The 19,950-nt window shown below is 32.2% G+C and overlaps 2 protein-coding genes across 2 annotated transcripts; both read left to right on the forward strand.

The window, feature by feature from the left end:
* Positions 1 to 2,605: 2,605 nt before the first annotated feature.
* LOC133796798 (protein DETOXIFICATION 18-like) lies at positions 2,606 to 6,038 on the forward strand. Its single transcript, XM_062234461.1, has 7 exons — positions 2,606 to 3,013; positions 3,720 to 4,264; positions 4,628 to 4,714; positions 4,817 to 4,873; positions 4,969 to 5,207; positions 5,299 to 5,417; positions 5,840 to 6,038. The coding sequence occupies exons 1-7, from the start codon at positions 2,750 to 2,752 to the stop codon at positions 5,972 to 5,974; spliced, it is 1,446 nt and encodes a 481-aa protein (XP_062090445.1). The 5' UTR covers positions 2,606 to 2,749; the 3' UTR covers positions 5,975 to 6,038.
* A 6,003-nt stretch (positions 6,039 to 12,041) lies between these two features.
* Positions 12,042 to 16,826, forward strand: LOC133796797 (protein DETOXIFICATION 19-like). The gene is made up of 7 exons (XM_062234460.1): positions 12,042 to 12,432; positions 14,883 to 15,427; positions 15,645 to 15,731; positions 15,835 to 15,891; positions 15,987 to 16,225; positions 16,318 to 16,436; positions 16,586 to 16,826. The coding sequence occupies exons 1-7, from the start codon at positions 12,169 to 12,171 to the stop codon at positions 16,718 to 16,720; spliced, it is 1,446 nt and encodes a 481-aa protein (XP_062090444.1). The 5' UTR covers positions 12,042 to 12,168; the 3' UTR covers positions 16,721 to 16,826.
* Positions 16,827 to 19,950: the final 3,124 nt, after the last annotated feature.

A 19,950-nucleotide genomic window follows, 5' to 3' on the forward strand; every position in this document is an offset into this window, starting at 1 on the left:
CAGCTTCATACAAATTCGGTTTTTATCCAATTTTGAACGTTTCCAAAAGCCAAGTAACTCCCAAATCTCTATTTTAATTCCATAAAACATCCAATTAATCATTGGTAACAGCCATGGGGGTTGGTAGAATTTGAAATTCAAATGGTGTCTCAAAACTCTATAAAAAGGAGCCTAATGCTCACTTGTAAGACACAATTTTTCATCCACAAAGCATTTGGCTGAAAAATACACCTTGAGGCTTGATTATTCCAAAGAGCTATTTCCTTGATAGATCACTTAGTGCTTAGAGAATAAGGGGAAATAAGCTTTTGGACAAAGGTTTTTAACCTTGTTCAAGTTGGTGATCCTCATTACTCTACACTTTGGTTGAGTGTGAGTTTGTGTTTTTCATTGATCTTTTCATTCAGTTGTTCTTCTTGTATTATTATTGTTTTGAGTTTGTAATCCTCTTCTTCTATTTCTATTTACATATTTATTGGTATCTCTTGTTTTAGAGTTTTGTTCTAATAATTCTCTTCTTTCTCTTTTTTCTACATTTTTGTTGGTCATTGAGTTGTAAATCTATTTATCTATCATCTTGTCCATTGTATTTTTTAGAATAGAGTTGTATTTTTTGGTTTTTCCACTTTTCCATTGAGCAATAATATATATTCTCTAACATACTCTTGCTGTTACTTTCAACTGGGATATTCAGCAGATAGATGTCAATAATGCCTTTCTTAATGGTGAGCTAAATGAAACTGTGTACATGCATCAACCTCAGGGGTTTCAAAATACAGAATATCCATCATATGTGTGCAAGCTTAACAAAGCTTTGTATGGTCTTAAACAGGCGCCTAAAGCATGGTTTGACAAGCTCAAATCATCTCTTATACAGTGGGGTTTTCAAAATTCTAAGTCGGACACTTCTCTGTTTTACACTAGAAAACATGGAAAGCTTATTTTACTGCTAGTCTATGTGGATGACATATTACCAACAGGTGAAGATAGAGCTGCCATACACAAACTTATTACAGATTTACACCTACAGTTTGCTTCAAAGGTACTCGGCTCGGTTAGTTATTTTTTGGGGTTTGAGGTGTTTCGAAACAAGGCTAGTTTATGCCTCACACAGACCAAGTATACCAGGGATTTGTTAGATAAAACCAACATGTTAGATGCTAAAGTCATGCCTACACCCATGTGTCTGAATACTCATCTCTCACTTGAGCATGGTGTTCTTTTAGCTGATCCGACTATGTATAGAAGTGTTATTTGGGCTTTACAATATCTCACCTTAACTAGACCTGATATTGCCTTTGATGTCAACAAGCTTAGTCAATTTTTAAAAGCTCCAACAAATGATCATTGGAGTGCTTGCAAAAGGGTGCTGAGATACTTGGCAGGTACTACTCACTTTGGCTTGACATTTACCCCGTCTCACTCTCTTGATATACAAGGTTTTACAGATGCGGATTGGGCTGGCTCTATTGATGATAGGCACTCAACATCTGGCTATTGCATCTTTTTTGGAGGTAACCTTGTCAGTTGGTGTTCTAAGAAACAAAATGTGGTAGCTTGATCTAGTACGGAATCTAAGTATAGATCTCTTGCTTTGGCAACTGCTGAGGTTATGTGGATGCAGTCCCTACTTAGTGAACTTCAGCTCCCTCTCAAACAGCCATCAATCTTGTGGTGTGACAATTTAGGTGCTAGCTCTCTTACTTTTAATCCAGTGTTTCATGCTCGGACAAAGCATATAGAGATTGATTTGCACTTTGTTAGAGATCAAGTTATAGCCAAGGCACTTGAGATTCGACATGTTCCATCACATCTTCAACTAGCCGACCTCCTGACAAAGTCGCTGCCCATTGCTCAATTTCACAATCTATTTTCCAAGTTGACACTGAGCATTCCCCAGTGTCACTTGAGGGGGGGTGTTAGTGATATAGAGAGTGACCCAAATAGGTAGTTTTGTTTAACACCTGTATTGTAACCAATTTCAGTTGTATTTCTTTGTTTCTGTTGTATTCTGTTTCAACCAGCTAGACTTTTTTTTTAGTTGACTCCTAACTGTATAAATAAGAAGCCTCTCTATTCTTTAGGAGCAAGGCTTGATTTTCTTTCATTCATATTTCACATTTCCTCCATTGTTGTTTTTCTCAAAGTCTCATATTCTCTACTCTGCTCAACAACCAACAAAACGGCAAAATAGAACGGGACCTAACAGAATGATTAAGTTTCTATATATGATATATTTCAATGAGATTTTTTAACATGTTATATATTTTACAGGGCACGATGTGGTAGTGTCATAAGTTTGGGGAAAAAATACTAATTATTCTTATACAAATCATAATCACATGTACTGTTATTGTTCACATAAATATATCTTAATATTATTCTTTTTTTTAATTTAGGTTTAAAATAAATACTAAATTTAATATAAAAATATAGCATGAATAATGATAAATATATGTTACTTAAACATTAGTCTATTTTTGTTGAGTTAAATTTGACACTACATTTGACTATTTGAAACAACATTTAAAAAAAATTACGGTAAGTTTGATAAAGTAAATTTTAACTCTTAAATAGAGCTCTTCTGTATGTGTTCATTGCACGAGAGAGAAACCACTTCAATATAATTCATAAGACCGCTCGACCATTTCAGGGTCCAAAAAGGTCAAGATCACCATCTTCACATATAGATATATTGAGTACTATGTAGTACCGCAATACATCTAAAAAAGAAGAAAACGAGAGAGAGATGGCGGAAAACTTAGATGTGAGGGAACCATTGATAGAGGTGGAAGGAAATAAAGATAGGAGAGGAAAATGGTGGAACAGAGTATTGGGGGCAGAGGAGGCCAAACAACAGGTTCTCTTTTCTCTTCCTATGATAATCACCAACGGTTTCTACTATTTGATTCCTCTTATTTCGGTCATGTTCGCCGGCCACCTTGGTCAGCTCCCGCTCGCCGGAGCTACTCTCGCTAACTCATGGGCCACCGTCTCCGGCTATGCTTTCATGGTATACATCTCTCTCTCTCTTGAATATATTTAACGATAAGATTCTGATTGGATGCAATCTTTCCCAATTTTACTTTTTAATGATTAATATCTATGAATGAGGCGGTTTTAGTTATGGAAATGAACCAGAGAGAATGAGAATATTAATTCAACGTCGTGCTGTGTGTGTGAAGGTTATTACGATAGTAATATATATCTTTATAAAGTAAACTTTATCTGTGTATGTGTTCATAAAATTTGACATTAAAATCTAAGCTAATTTGTTTTTTTTGTTCATGGAAAAGGTTTAAAATGTATAAAATAACTTTATTCTGTTCTCTATTTTGATCCGCAACACATTATAGGGAAACTGTGCACCAAACAGTAATGTATAGGCTACGAAAGCCTAATCAACTCTTTTGAAGTGAAGAATATCCTTCAAAATCTTGTCATTGGTTGGTTTATAAAAAAATTAACGTACATTGAGATTTTAATAGATCATGGGTTGAAAATGACAGGGAAATCAAAGTTGATCGAGGATATATAGAATGATAGATATACAGAGTAGTTTTTTTTGGAATTAATGCAGTATATGATGTTATCTATTCAATCTTCTCCATTGCATAAATAACTACTTAGTCCGTTATCTTTTGAATTTGATAAATTAGACTTCATGACTGACCTCTTTGTTCTCAAGTTCTCTTTTCTTTTTTTTGTTTTATTTTTAGATTGGATTAAGTGGAGCTCTTGAGACGCTATGCGGGCAAGGATTTGGGGCAAAATCATTCAAACTGCTGGGGATTCATCTGCAAACGGCTTGTATCACATCCACCCTTTTCTCAATCATTATCTCTTTTGTCTGGTTCTTCACAGAACCATTACTGATTTTTCTCCGCCAAGATAGTCAAATTGCTGAGACCGCAGGCCTCTATACCAAATATCTGATTCCTAGCATATTTGCTTTTGGTTATATTCAAAACATTTTGAGGTTTCTTCAGACACAGTCCATTGTTAGGCCTTTGGTATTGTTCTCATCTATCCCATTGGTCTTCCACATTGGTATCACATATTGTTTGGTGCATTTAACACCTCTTGGTTTCAAAGGAGCTCCACTAGCAACCTCAATCACACTCTGGCTATCTTTTTTTATGCTGGCTGCATATGTCATGTTCTCCAAGGAGTTTAAACTTACATGGCAAGGATTTTCACACGAATCCTTCTGTTACATTTTCACAAACTTGAAACTTTCCCTTCCCTCTTCAGCTATGGTGTGGTAAGTGTCCGCGAACTTTCTTTCATACTTTTTTCTTTTCTTTGAGTAAAGAAAATTACACTAGGATCCAGTTGCTACTACTTGAAATTTAGTATTTTCAAGGCAGAAGCCCTGCATGTCATCTTGAAAAAAATTATTTGTTATTAGTTTGAGTGATGAGTTTTGATATTTATCACCCCATATGTAGGTTTACTGCTACTGAATTGGATTAGAATACTATTGTATAGTTATCGTACTAAAAGAATAAGTGAATAGATGCTGCATATACAAAAGTCTCAAATCTCTCTTTTTTTTAAGAGCCATAAGAATATGTAATATAATAATATATATGTTACAGCCTAACATCTTAAGTGATTTGTTCAGCTTGGAATACTGGGCTTTTGAGATTCTGGTGTTTTTAGCCGGACTGATGCCAAACTCGAAAGTAACCACTTCACTAATCGCAATATGGTACTTTGCTTCACTACATATATTTTTCTGGTTACATCTCAATGCATTCTAATTTTTCCTTTTTTGCGACTGATGAGTACTTTCTTGGCTATTTTTCTTCAGTGTGAACACAGAAGCCATATCATACAATATTACGTATGGCCTCAGTGCTGCAGCCAGGTTTGGAAGACATCAAACTTACGTTCTTTCAAATTCCACATTTTTATCTCATTTTTGTGTATTGACCCAAAAAAAATGTATTGTTGTTACAACAGCACAAGGGTATCGAATGAGTTAGGAGCAGGCCGTCCGGACAAAGCTAAGAGTGCAATGATCGTCACCCTGAAGCTATGTGGACTCCTTGCCTTAATACTAGTTTTGGCTCTAGGATTCGGACACAATATCTGGGCTGGCTCATTCAGTGACAGTTCTGATATAATAAAATCGTTTGCTTCCATGACTCCTCTGCTTGCAATATCCATAGTAGTAGATTCTTTTCAGGGTGTTCTATCAGGTTAGGAACTACTTTCAATTGTTTTTCTACTTTAATTTCACTTGAATATATTTGGTTATAATAGATTTTGTTATTGTTTCATTAATTGAAGGTGTGGCAAGAGGATGTGGTTGGCAGCACATAGCTGTATATGTGAACTTGGCAGCATTTTATTTCATAGGCATGACAGTTGCAGCCGTCCTTGCGTTTAAATTTGAATTATATGTCAAGGTAATTTATTGAAAAATTATTGGGTTTTAATCACCGTATTTACGTTTAGTATTTTTAATCACTGTATGTCAAACTCAATATCTTTACGTGATAGTGTATAATATAGCTACATGAATTTTCTACAAATTTTAAATAATTTAAGATGACGAAAATATAGGATTAAAATAGCTTATTACATATACTATTGTTTTGATATTTATACATGCATATAACAAGTTGTTTGAATCATGATTTCAGTCTTTTAAATTATTTAAAATTTATTGAAAATTACATTATACTGCAACTTATTAATATACCGAAAATACTAAAAGTAGCTATCACCAATCAAAGTGTTACCCTATGTTATTCTTTACTTTTAGATTGTATTTTCAAATGCATGTAGTGATGAATGAGTTCAATAATCTCCTTCCGTTTGGGTGCAGGGCTTGTGGATTGGTCTTATATGTGGTCTGTCGTGCCAAGCAGTCACTCTCATGGTGATAACAATGCGCACACAGTGGGCCAAATTAGAGCTGTCTGAGGAGAAATCCGAAAAAGGAGACTTGATTTTAGCTTGAATAATTGTCATGAATTGCCTAATTCTAGAGACGTCAAGAAATAAAGTTTTGTATTTTTACCCCATGAGATAGATTTATTATTCGTTTGTGGTAAAAAGATGATCGAAGAGATTTATAGTATATAATTAAAAATAAATAAATAAATATATAACTATTTTAAATCCACAAACATATACTTATACAAAACGCTTCAAAATATATCGTGACAACTTTAATAAACATTTTTAAATTGAGTTTATATTTTTTTGGACCTTGTGTTTTTTTTTATTATCTGTTTGGACTTTATGTTTTGACAAATTATATTTTGGACCTTATGTTTTGTAAAATGATTAAAATAGAGCTATAAACTCAATTTTAATGAAGAAAAAATTAAATATAACAACACTATTTTTAAGCATAATGATTTTATTTTTATTCTGAATTGTTAGTTTGGTAAATTATTTGTGATTTTAGTTGAGAAAACATTGACCAAAATCGGGTTTAGAGTTCTATTTTAACTATTTTACAAAATATAGAATCTAAAAAGTAATTTGTCAAAATACAAAGTCCAAACAAATAATGAGAAAAACACACCTTCTAAATTTAGCCCTCTATACATATACGCATGATATAATAATTACAATTGGTTACAGTATTAAAAGCTTGAATACTACAAGATGTGGCTAGCTAGCTAATTGGTAAGTCGTAAGTCAATTGATTCAACATATAGCTTATAGATATGAGAGACTTGAACCTAAAACGATGAGGATAGAATTAGACGGTATAATTAATTAAGACTATGAAGCCAGTAGTATTCCCTGTATGAAAACTTCTAAGAATGAGACTGAAAAATCTCCTGTCTTTTTTTTTTCTCAATTTCTGTCCCACAAATAAAAATATGCCACCTGGTCCACCTCATATAAAATTACAACTCCTGTACGTTTTACTCTAGGCTAGCTTAAAAATGTGTACATGAAATAATTCCCACTTTAACAAATTAAAAGTATATAATATATTGGTAGTTGTTGCATGTGTTTGGTTGGTTTCACATGCGAAACCTTATGATTTTGCTAAATTAAAAACTAAAAGTTATATGTATATTATATATTTTTTTAAATATAATATGTACACTTGTATATTGTATGATAATAAATAACATTAAATGAATACTGTGCATTATGGTATATATTGTCTATTTCAGTTGGACTGATATCAATTTCGTATTTATTGGATAATGCTTTAGTAGGTGGGAATTACCACACACACATGATCGGTGTGTTTATGTTTTTTTAACTTTATTTTTCAACTGCTAATGTTGAATTTTTCGTAGTTTTGTGTCTGTCTTATTCCTTTGATTATTTCAGAAATTGTGGATATAGAATTATTTGTTCGTTTTCAAAGGAGTCTTTTTAAATTTAGATACATCTTCAGATCAGAATGCCGTTTTTTAATTACTACATTAAATGAAAGATTACTATTTCCCAAAAATTAAAGAAGTATTTTAATTTCTCAAGAAATTAAATATTACTAAAATGTCCACATTTTAAACATAAAATATATAGTATATTTAAAAAAAAAGTTTAAGTAATAATTTTCTATAAAAAATATTATGTTTAAGAATAAAAAATATTAAAATATTCTTTAATTAATCAAAAATTCGAAATTTTAAGACAATAATTATTTGTTTTTCTTCTTAGGTTTTTTGTTAATGAAATAATAATATTGTTTTAAAAAATTTAGGTTTTTGATTTGTTAAGTTTAGTAAAAAGAATTATTCTTAAATTTAGATTTTAAAATCTAAATAATTAATATTAAAATTTGATTTTTTGTAAATATATAAAATATTTAATGTAATTAAAATAAGTAATTTTGAAAATTAATTTGATGAATTTTTTTTTATGTTTTTGTAATGATTTGTTAAATATATAATAATATTATTTTGATATGTATATTAAATAATAAAATTGTATCTAGTAGTCAAGGAAACGACAAATAATAAAGAGTATAATCCCATAAACATTGATAAATAAGATTGACCCACTGTCTCAAGCATCACTTTCCCAATTAAAGAGGTGGGTAGTTTGAAAAAAGATGTTACGTGTACATATATATCACATTAATTAATATACTCATGAATCATGAATTAATATTAAAAACAATCCACATACTACTGTTATTATTACAACAGTGCTGAAAGACATTCTTAATGTCCAATATCACTTTACCTTATTAGTATAATTTAATAATGAATCTCAAACCCACTACAAAAAAAAATATTTTTAAAGATAATAGTAAGTACGACCATAGCATATCACCACAAATAATGTGTCATCTTATTTTTTTAACTCGAGAATAAATTTAGTGACGCTAATAATAACTATTAGTATCGATATATTAATAATAGCATGTCGCCCTAATACATATTACCGCTAAAAACAAACTTAAATATTCTTTACATTTAACTATAACATGTTTACTCTATCAACACATAAAACTAACTTCTCATCACGTGAGTGGGTACTCATGTTTTTCACTTCAGCAATATTGATTGACAGGGGCCGTCTTTGATAGCAAATGTGGTTCAACTACATTTGATCATCTCATGTAACTATATGGCTTTAATTTTCTTTATTTATTTGCCTCAACTCAACTACTTGGTAAATTCAATCCAAAGTATGAAGTGTGCGAGGGTCTTTTCTCGCCTCTCCTCTCGGCCTGTACGAAATAAATATTTATATGAACAACTGAGTCAGAGCTCCGCTACTTTACTTTTTCTTAGTTAAATTTATTACGCAACAATTTAGATAGATTAATTTAACCTAAATCTTGTTGACTATTTAAATTCCAATAATAGTATGGTAACTATACATTTATATATATATACTGGTTTTATGATTAGTGGACAACAAAATTTTATAAGATCCACAATATATTTGTTTGCCAACACTCTTTAAAATGTAGATAAAAAAATATTACTTGTTCTATAAGTAATTTTTTATTTGTAGTTATTTTGACTTTATTAAATAATATTCACTTTATTTGAGAATTTTTAATTATTTTGTCTTTTCTAGTGAATTATTAGATATATATATATTAGTCTTTTTCTTTTTTAAGTTATTTTATCTTTAATTATAATGTAATAGTGAATTCATATTACCTTTTGTGCCTAATTTAAACCCATCATTTTTCATGTGATACATATATTAAAAATGATATTATATTATATATATATAGAAGACTTTTGAATAGTTATTAGTAACAGATGGTTACAATAAATCACTAAATAAGTTTTTTTTTATGATAAATGATTATAATGATGATGAAAATAAATAAATCAAATATATAAAATTAATAATTTCTAATTTTTTAGATTAATTAGGCAATAAACATTAGTTGCAAAGACAATGATCACAATAATTTTTCCCATTAATTCCAAAATGACTTTTTATTCTCATGGAATTGATAAGATGAATGAATCAAGAATGAAGAAGAAATTGAGAAATGAATATTAAATAAAATCATTTTTTATTATTGAATTAATCAATATGTGATCGTCATATCATCACGTAGCCCTTCCAAAAATTTGAACAAATTAAAATTTATTTTTAGAAATATTAGTTAACAATTATAAATATAGATTATTGATCTTAATCCAATAGTTAATAATAAAGTAATAATCCATGAGTAGTAACCATTAACAGTGCCCCATATATATATATGAGAATTCTCCTATAGGAGCTTCACTTTAAGCCCTACCGGTAGGGCTCTCAGTGTTCTCGACCTGTGAACAGTTTCCGGCGCGATTTTTTTTATGACCATGTATATTGTAGCTATTTAGAGCATCATGCAAATTTTCAGAAAATTTTGAATAGCTTATAGTACCAAAAACTAGGTTCAAACATGTTGTTGCACGCGTGACTAATTTTTTTTATGCACGTGGAAAACATATTTGAACCTAGTTTTCGGTACTGTAAATGTTATCCCCATTTCCTGCATGGACTCGGGGCCTTCTTCCAAGCCCATTGTCAGGGGCCATGTAAGCATGCGGGCCCGGCCCAAGGCCTCTTGGTGCAGAAATGTCCGAGAGGAGGGGTATGGACCGGGGGTGCATGTCTGGGCCCGTTTGAGGGGTCCGGCATGGCCCTTCGGGTTCCGTCCTCCGGTACGGTCGTCCAGGTGATGTACAGATCATTCGGATCCCCCACGGCCTACGCGTCCTGGTCCCGGACCCTGGTACGGTCCGGGCCCGTGGTAAATGAAGAGGGACAAGGGTAAACGGACCCGGATCACCTCATCCCCGGTTGGAGGGGTCAAGCGTCCAAGACCCTGAAGCCGCCCCACTCCGCGTGGGCGTTGTCCCCACTTTTCACCTGCAGAAAAGGCCACTTCGGGATTGCACGCCGTTGTTTCAGGTCTGCGCTGTCAAGTACTCTGACTGGTCTTGTCTCCTGAATCTGCCTCGTAACTCGAAGTGGCCAGACCAAAAGCACCATTTTGTCGGGTGAGATATAGCTCTTGAGTCAACTTATTGGGCCTTAGCTGGTCTGGAATTCATGTATGTTGTATCTTTTGTATTGGGCTTCCACTAAAAAGGCCAAGAATATCTGTATTTCTGATGGGCCCGGGTCGTACCCGGCCCAGACCCAGTGTTCCCATAAGCCTATAAATACAAGCTACAGAACACTGTAAAAAGGATCTATCTTCAACTAAGATACAGTAACCCTGTCAAAGTACAGAGAGAAACTCCATTGTAAAAGGCTTTTCAAGCTCTAATATTACAGACTCGTGGACTAAGTCTAGTTAACGCCCCAATCACGTAAAAACCCCGTGTTAATCTTCAGCTTTCATTACAATTATCCTTAAATAATATTTGTTAATATGTTAACCGAAAATCTCGGTTAACAGTAAACTATTCAGAATTTTCTGAAAATTTGCAGGATGCTCTAAACAACTACAATATACATGCTCATAAAAAAAAATCGCGTCGAAAAATGTTCACGGGTCGAGAAACACTGAGAGCCCCACCGATAGGGCTTAAAGTGAAGCTCCTATAGAAGAATTATCATATATATATATATATAAAATTTTGACCAATAATTGGAAGATTGAGTTGTTTAGACTAAATGAATTTTCATATAATTTTTTTTGACGAACTCATATTATTATCAAAATTTGCAGTGAAAATCAATAAGTAATCTACAAAATTGCACTTAAGTTATAAAATATAATTTTTTGCGTCAAAAATCAGTATGTTGTCTAATAGGTTGCACTTAAGTCACTATAAGTAGTTTTTTCTTACAGCATAAATTAGTAAGTAGTCTGACATATTACACTTAGATCACTAAGTATATTTTTAGTTGCAAAAGCCATATTTTACACCAATTTTTATCTTACTTTTAATTAATTAATAAAAACCTAAAAAAAATATTAATGGTATTGAAAAATTATTTGAAATGTGTTTTAAAAATAAAAAATAAATTAAAAGTTTTAACATGAGCAAAATATTTAATTTTAAGTAAACTAAGTTTAAATTCAATTTAAGTTGCATAATTTTCTAAAACTTAGTTTAAGTAAAATAAAATGATTTTTTAATGTTAGAAATTTCAAAATATTTTTTATTTTTAAAACAGATTTCAAATAATTTTTCAAAGTTAGAAATGTATTTGTTTAGATTTTTATTAATTAATTAAAATTAAGATAAAAATAGGTGCAAAATATAACTTTTGCAATTAAAAAAATTACTTAGTGACTTAAGTGCAACATTTTAAATTACTTACTAATTTAGAGTAATTTATTCAATTTAAGTATTCCGATTATATTTCCTAATTATGTAAATGAGATAAAATAATTTCGTCCAAATCATCTTAATAAACAACATAATACAAATAATAATTGAATTTCTGACCTATTTTATTCTCATTCACTTTCATACAAATAGTTCTTGGGCAGTTAGTTTTTAAAAAATATCAATAAAATTGTTGAATCTGTCAAGCATGACATTCTAGAATATTATTTAAAAAAAAATTATATATATTTATATATAAAACACTCCTGTCTAAAGTAACTTAAAAAAATCAAATTTGCCAACTATTCCTTTACAATATCACATTAAGAATGGCATAAAACAATTGTTTGCTCACCACCCATATTACATATAGATATATCGATGTACAATACTACTGAAATACATCTAAAGAAGAAGAAGAGAGAGAGGGATGGCGAGAAACTCAGATGCGAGGGAGCCATTGATAGAGGTGGAAGAAAAGGAAGTTAGCAGAAGAAAATGGTGGGACAGAGTGATAGATGCAGAGGAGGCCCAACTACAGGTTCTCTTTTCGCTTCCCATGATAATCACCAATGGTTTCTACTATTTGATTCCACTTATTTCGGTCATGTTCGCTGGCCACCTTGGTCACCTCCAGCTCGCCGGAGCTACTCTCGCTAATTCATGGGTCACCGTCTCCGGCTATGCTTTCATGGTATACATCTGTCTCTATATATTTTTTTGTTTTTAATTACACATTTAATTATTAATATATATGAACCAGAATGAATAATAAAATTACATCAACGTTGTGTTGTGTGTATGTTTTCTCTCTTAAATCTACAAACTATGTGAAGGTTATTACTATACTATTCTTTTTAATACATAAACTTTGTTCGTTTTTAAAATTTGGAAGTTCGAAATCTAATCTTTGTTCCACTCAAAAAAAAAAAATCTAATCTTTGTTTAATCTGTTTGATTTCTTTTTTATGCAAATGTTTCCATTTTTATTATATTGATATGATATAAATGGGTGCTTCTGTTCTTTGTACTTCATTTTTGCCTAATTTTTCTAAGTAAAATTTTCGTAAATTTTCAAAATTATTTTCACGCCTAATACATTATAGAATAATAAAATCTCTCAATTAAAAAAATTAATAAATTTCGTATGTATCACTAATTTTAATTTTATTTTCTAACTCAAGATATGAATAAATATTAATAATTCAAATTATAAGTAAAATCTAAATATTAAATATCATAATTATAAAAATTAATATAAAAAACGTATTTCTTAATAATATAAACTAATTAATGTATATAAGTGATATAGTAAATATGCCTTAAAAACTATATTTTTAATTTTAACATTTATTTATTGAAATGATATATTTAATAATATAAATCAATTAAAAAGATGGTTTATATATTTTTGGACCTTGTGTTTTGTCCAATTATTTGTTTGAACCCTATGTTTTGACAAATGACTTTTTGAACCCTGTGTTTTTGTAAAATAGTTTAAATAGAACCATAAACTCGATTTTTGTCAAAATTTTCAGAGCTAAAATTACAAATAATTCACCAAACTAACAATTTAAAACAAAAACAAAACTATTTTGTCTTACAACTATGTTGTTATATTCAATTTATCTTTCATCAAAATTAGGTTTATGGGTCTATTTGAACTATTTTACAAAACACAGAGTCCAAAAAGAAAATTTTCAAAACACAAGGTCCAAACAGATAATGGGACAAAACACATGGTTCAAAAATGTATAAACTCTTAAAAATATTGAGAGAAAAAAGAAGGGTAACATATTGTGGTCACACAAGGGCATGTACAATGGCTCCACATATCACTTTTAACCAATAGTTATAATTTTTTTATTTTTTTTAAAAAAAAAAAAGAGAAAGAGGGAGGTGGGACCACTGTTAGGAAATTTTGGTGGACAACCTTCTTGGGTTGGGTCCCAAAAGTGACTCGGGGCCCCACATAGTGACTGGCAACTTCTCAAGCTCCTAGTGTTGAAATGCTCTAACAGGGATCATATAGATTACTTGCGGTTGCGGATGGGAGCGGGGGACATAACCACCTTCCCCGATCCCTCTCCGTTTACATTGTAATTTATATTTTTAGTATAAATATTATTAAAAATATATAATATAATAATTTATATAAAAATATATATTTCCTAATGGTATAATTTATTTTATCAATTTTAGAAGAAAAAAATTAAATATTTTTAGTAAACTCGTACCTGGTGGGACCCCGACCCTGAGACGGGGCAGGGACGGGGGAGCCATCCTCGACCTCGCCCCACTCTGTTTACATCCCTTCTCCCAATAACTTCTTTATTCTATTTTTTAAAATGTATCACGAAAAATTTGTTTTATTTTTTATTTTAAATCTAATTTTGACATTACATCATATATTGTTTTTTTTCTTAATATTATTTATATATTATATATAAATCTATTAAATCATCTCAAATATAAAATAATGAGGAAAGAAAATAGCTTAGGAAATTAGGGATGAGAGAGATAAAAAAAATTGAAAGATGAATAGTAAGCTCTAAATATATAGAGAAGAAACTATAGCAATAGATAAAAAAATGTAAAATAATGCATCCATTGGAAAGCTTTTTTAATCATTTTTCAAGTATATGTATTGTACATTGTTTAGTGTGAGTGCTCTTATAAGATCATAAGTTACTCTACTAATAACTAACTGTTTGAAGATAGACCATCCATTCTACTTTATTATATTACTATCTAAACTTTCATTTCTCTTTAGAGTACGAGAGACTAGAAAATTTTAGCGATTGAGTTATGTTTTGAACAGGTCTTAAGCCAAAGAGCTATTTATGATCAAGAGGCTAAGATTAGTGAAAGAAAATAATCAAGGTCTTGAATGAATATTAGGGTGTCCTAAATGAAAAATGTGTGAAAATATTGACTGGTTATGTGTTTATACCACAAATTAGTTTTGAGAGATGAAACTAATAATTTAATATATATATATTGATGGAAGGTCAGTACGAAATTATTTCAGACTTGGCCTAACAAACTATATATGTCAAAGGTTATATAGATGAATAGATCGATATAGCTGCGTCATGAATGGCCTTTTTGTCCTCACTTTCTTTTCATTTGGTGTATTATTAGATTGGGTTAAGTGGAGCTCTTGAGACACTATGTGGGCAAGGATTTGGGGCAAGGTCATTCAAACTGCTTGGGATTCATCTGCAAACGGCGTGTATCACATCCACCCTCTTCTCAATCATTATCTCATTTCTCTGGTATTTTACAGCACCATTACTGATTTTTCTCCGCCAAGATCGCCAAATCGCTGAAACCGCAGGCCTCTATACCAAGTTTCTGATTCCTAGCATATTTGCTTATGGTTATATTCAAAACATGTTGAGGTTTCTTCAGACACAATCAATTGTTAGGCCTGCCACTTTGTTGTCAGCAATCCCACTGGTCTTGCACATTGGTATCACTTATTGTTTGGTGCATTTGACTCCTCTTGGTTTCAAAGGAGCTCCAATAGCAGCATCAATCACACTCTGGTTATCCTTTTTTATGTTAGCTGCTTATGTTATGTTCTCCAAGGAGTTTAAACTTACATGGCAAGGATTTTCACTCGAATCCTTCTGTTACATTTTCACAAACTTGAAACTTGCCCTTCCCTCTGCAGCTATGGTGTGGTAAGTGCCCACTTTGTTACTACTTGAAATACTGTTTTTTCAAAGACAGAAGCCCTTCATGGTATCTTTAAAAGAGTTATTTGTTAGTTTGAGCTAGTGATATTGAAAGAACCAAGTGATCAAATGCTTTATAAAAGTCTCAAATCTCTTTTGTTCTTTTAAGATCTGTAAGATATCCATATGTTACATAGTCCAATATCTTAAGTGATTTGTTCAGCTTGGAATACTGGGCGTTTGAGATTCTGGTGTTCTTAGCAGGACTAATGCCAAACTCGGAAGTAACCACTTCACTAATTGCAATATGGTACTTTGCTTCACTGCATATATTTTTCTTGTTACATCTTAATCCATTCTGATTTTTCCTGTCTTTGCGACTGACGAGTAGTTTCTTGGCTATTTTTCTTCAGTGTGAACACAGAAGCCATAGCTTACAACTTTACATATGGCCTCAGTGCTGCAGCCAGGTGTGGGAGAGATCAAACTTGTATTCTTTCAAATTCCACAATTTTACCTTATCTTTGCATATTGTGACCCCAAAAGAAAATGTACTATTATACAGCACAAGGGTATCGAATGAGTTAGGAGCAGACCGTCCTGACAAAGCTAAAAGTGCCATGATCGTTACCCTGAAGTTATGTGGACTGCTTGCCTTGATACTAGTTTTGTCTCTAGCATTCGGACACAACATCTGGGCTGGCTCATACAGTGACAGTTCTGATATATTGAGATCGTTTGCTTCCATGACTCCTCTGCTTGCAATATCCATAGTAGTTGATTCTTTTCAGGGTGTTCTATCAGGTTAAGAACTACTTTCAATTGTTTTTCTACTTTTATTTCACTTGTATTTTTTGGGGTTATGTGATTAAGATATATTGTTTCACTAATTGAAGGTGTGGCCAGAGGATGCGGTTGGCAGCACATAGCTGTTTATGTGAACTTGGCAACATTTTATATCATTGGCATGACTGTTGCAGCCATCCTTGCGTTTAAATTTGAATTATATATCAAGGTAAACATATATTTATATATTATTAATTGTTATTTTGCTTCTTTATTTCTGTTGTTATTGGTAATATAATAAATCAAGTGCATATATATATATATATTTATATAGTGTGATGAATGAGTCCAGTAATCTCTATTTCTGTTTGGGTACAGGGCTTATGGATTGGTTTGATATGTGGTCTATCATGCCAAGCAATCACACTCATGGTGATAACAATGCGCACACAATGGACCAAATTGCAGCTGTCTGAAGAGAAGTCCGAGACAGAAGACTCGATTTTAGCTTGAATAATTGTCATGAATTAAGCTCATGAGATCATTATATATATGTGAGCAACGATGCATTGCCTAATTTTAGAGACGTAAAGAAATGAAGTAGGATTTGTACCCATGAGATCGATACACTAGTTATAAACCCCCACTTAAAAAAAATCTAATTCCACAAATATATACAAAATCAAGACAACTCTATAATACATAGTTTTAAATTTAGCTATCACTAACTAACGTTTTTGGTTCAGTAATGTCTATACAGTTACATATAGTACAATTAAAATTTGGAGCAGTATTGAAAGCTTGAATACGTACCACTAGCTAGCTCATTCGTGAGTAAATTTATTCAATATATAGCTTATAGATATGAGAGACTTGAACCTAAAATGATGGGGATAGAAGGTACAATTAATTAAGCCTATGAACCAAAACTACCTTCTATATGAAAACTACTAAGAATGCCTAATTATGCACGTGTAGAATTACTTTTGGTTGGGAAATTTCTTGTTCTTAACTTAGTTAATTTTTTTAATATTTCATCATAAGATACTATTACAAATATATGACAAAAATATTCCTAGTATATTCAAACACTCATTTTCTCTCTCTATCTGAACTCTTTGTCTCTCTCTAACATCTTTCATGTCCAAAGTTTAAGTGAAAAAAAAATAAAATCAAAATTAAAGTATTTGAAAAAAAATAAAAATAAAATATCAAAATTAAAAAATAAAATAATCTAAAACAAATATTTGAGTGAAAAAATTTGAACCTCCAAAGTTTTCGTCAAATTTCAGTGCAGAGCATCGAAATTGTATCGAAAAAATATTACTTTGGCCAAAAATCAAATTTTCATAATTGCATTGCAAAAACATCGAAACACCATCGATTTTGCATCAAAAAAGCATCGATTTTGCATTGAAAAAACATCAATTTCGTATAAAAAAACATCGATTTTTTATTTAATTTTTTCCTAACAAAATCATTTTGCCTAACATCTATGTTGTTGTATTCAATTTTTTTTTCATCAAAATTGAGTTTAGGATTCTATTTAAACCATTTTATAAATCATAAGGTCCATAAAGTCATTTGTCAAAATATATGTCCAAACAAGTAATTAGTCAAAACACAGGATCCAAAAATATATAAACTCTTGATTTTAATCACAACTTATAAATACTTTTAATATTTTCTATAAGTTGAAACTCTATTTTTTTTACGGGTACAATGTAACCGTCACTAATTTTCAAAAAGTTGCAGATAACTTACAATATCAAAATGAGGATTCAAATAAATTTGTACATGCTTATGTACTCTTAAATAAAAACAAAAATAAAGAAATTATGGTGAGTGCATAAAGCAAAGCTCAACACTTAAATAGAGATTCGTGTGTGTTCGTTACACGAGAGAGAAAACCCTTTTATATATTAAAAAAGCTTAGACTTGTAATTAGTTTTGTACTGTAATTAGTTAGGCCGTTATTTCTTGTTTTTTGTTTTTCTGTTTTCGGTTGCTCTATATAAAGCATTGTACAACTCACTTTCTTCAATACAAGAAATCATTCATTCTTTCTCAAATTCTTTCCAGTATACTTTTCTTTTGTTGCTCTTTCTTTTCTCATCATGGTATCAGAACTGGCGGTCACTTGTGACCTTTCATCTTCTTCTTCTCCGGCGATAGCCTCTGCTTCCACTGCCTCTCATCCGGTTGTCTTCTCCCACACATTCTCTGTCAAACTCGACGACGACAATTATCTTCTCTGGCGCCAGCAAGTTCTTTTTGCGGTCAGAGGACATTCTCTAGAACATTACATCTTTGATAAAGATTCTTCACCAGATCGATTTCTTTCAGATGAAGATAAAGCTGCGAACAAAGTGAATCTGGACTTCATAACCTTGCAACAGCAAGATCAATTGCTGTGTTCATGGCTGTGCGCATCCATGACTGAATCCATCCTAACACGCGTGGTAGGTGGTAAACAGGGTCACATTGTAGCATACTGTTATTTTCGATAGGATCCTAATGTTACAAGGCCTCCACCGAACTCCAATGATGCTTCTCCAAACACATCTATGACAGCTAATATGGCAACCATGCTAGCTACACCAGAAATGGTTCAAGATGCAAGCTGGTACCCTGATTCAGGAGCTACCAATCATTGCACACACAACATTGACAAGGAACCATACAATGGTCAAGAAGCTGTTCATACTGCAGACGGATCAAGCGTACCAATCTCAAACATTGGTCAGTCTTCTTTCGTTACTCCGTTTAATTCTAAGCTTCTAACTCTTCGCAATGTTCTTCAAACACCAGATATTACTAAGAATTTTCTTAGTGTGTCTCAGCTTGCTCGAGACAATGATGTGTTCTTCGAGTTTCATGCTAACGTCTACTATGTGAAAGACCAGGCCACGAAGGATATTCTTTTGACGGGCAATTTTAAGAAGGGCCTTTATGTGTTTGACAGTTCCCACTTGACATTTCTTGGCAGCAATAAGAGCTCTACAGCAGCTTCATCGATGATACAACCTTTTTCCTCTTCCATTAATAATGTAGAACCTCATGTATTCAGTTCTAATTCTGATGTAAATTTGTGGCATACCAGATTGGGGCATCCTACTGCTCCCATTGTAAAAGTTGTACTTGATTTGCGTAATCACACAGTAAAAATAAAGTTGTTCCTGAGTTTTGTAAAGCTTGATGTATGGGTAAAATACATTGTTTTCCTTACACTCTTTCACAAACTGAATACTCTACACCTCTAGAACTCGTCCACTCAGATTTATGGGGGCTTGCCCCCACTGTTTCCTCTAGTTGTTATCACTATTATGTATCTTTTATTAATGCTTTCTGTGACGCCCAACATCACTATGGCTGCTTTCTGGAATGACGACTAGTCCTACAAACCAAGACAAGTCTTTCCAGCGTGCTTTGTCCTTACTCGCACACTTCCTGGGAAAACTTCCCAGGAGGTCACCCATCCCTAGATTACTCCAAGCCAAGCACGCTTAACCATGGAGTTCTCAAGTGATGGGCTACCGAAAAGAAGATGCACCTTCCTGATATAGGTAGTACCCATCAATCCATTTAAGCCCTCTTCAACTGTGTAGTCCCATACCTACACAGTCTTAGAATCACCACACTTGACCTTCCCCAGGCGGTGTGGGATTGCACAGCTTACCCGGTCTTTCCCCTTACGGATCACGGGATTTTGACTGTCACAATCACCCCCCCTTACGGGCCCG

The sequence above is a fragment of the Humulus lupulus genome, chromosome 8 (assembly GCF_963169125.1).
Source record: "Humulus lupulus chromosome 8, drHumLupu1.1, whole genome shotgun sequence".
NCBI classification, from domain to species: domain Eukaryota; kingdom Viridiplantae; phylum Streptophyta; class Magnoliopsida; order Rosales; family Cannabaceae; genus Humulus; species Humulus lupulus.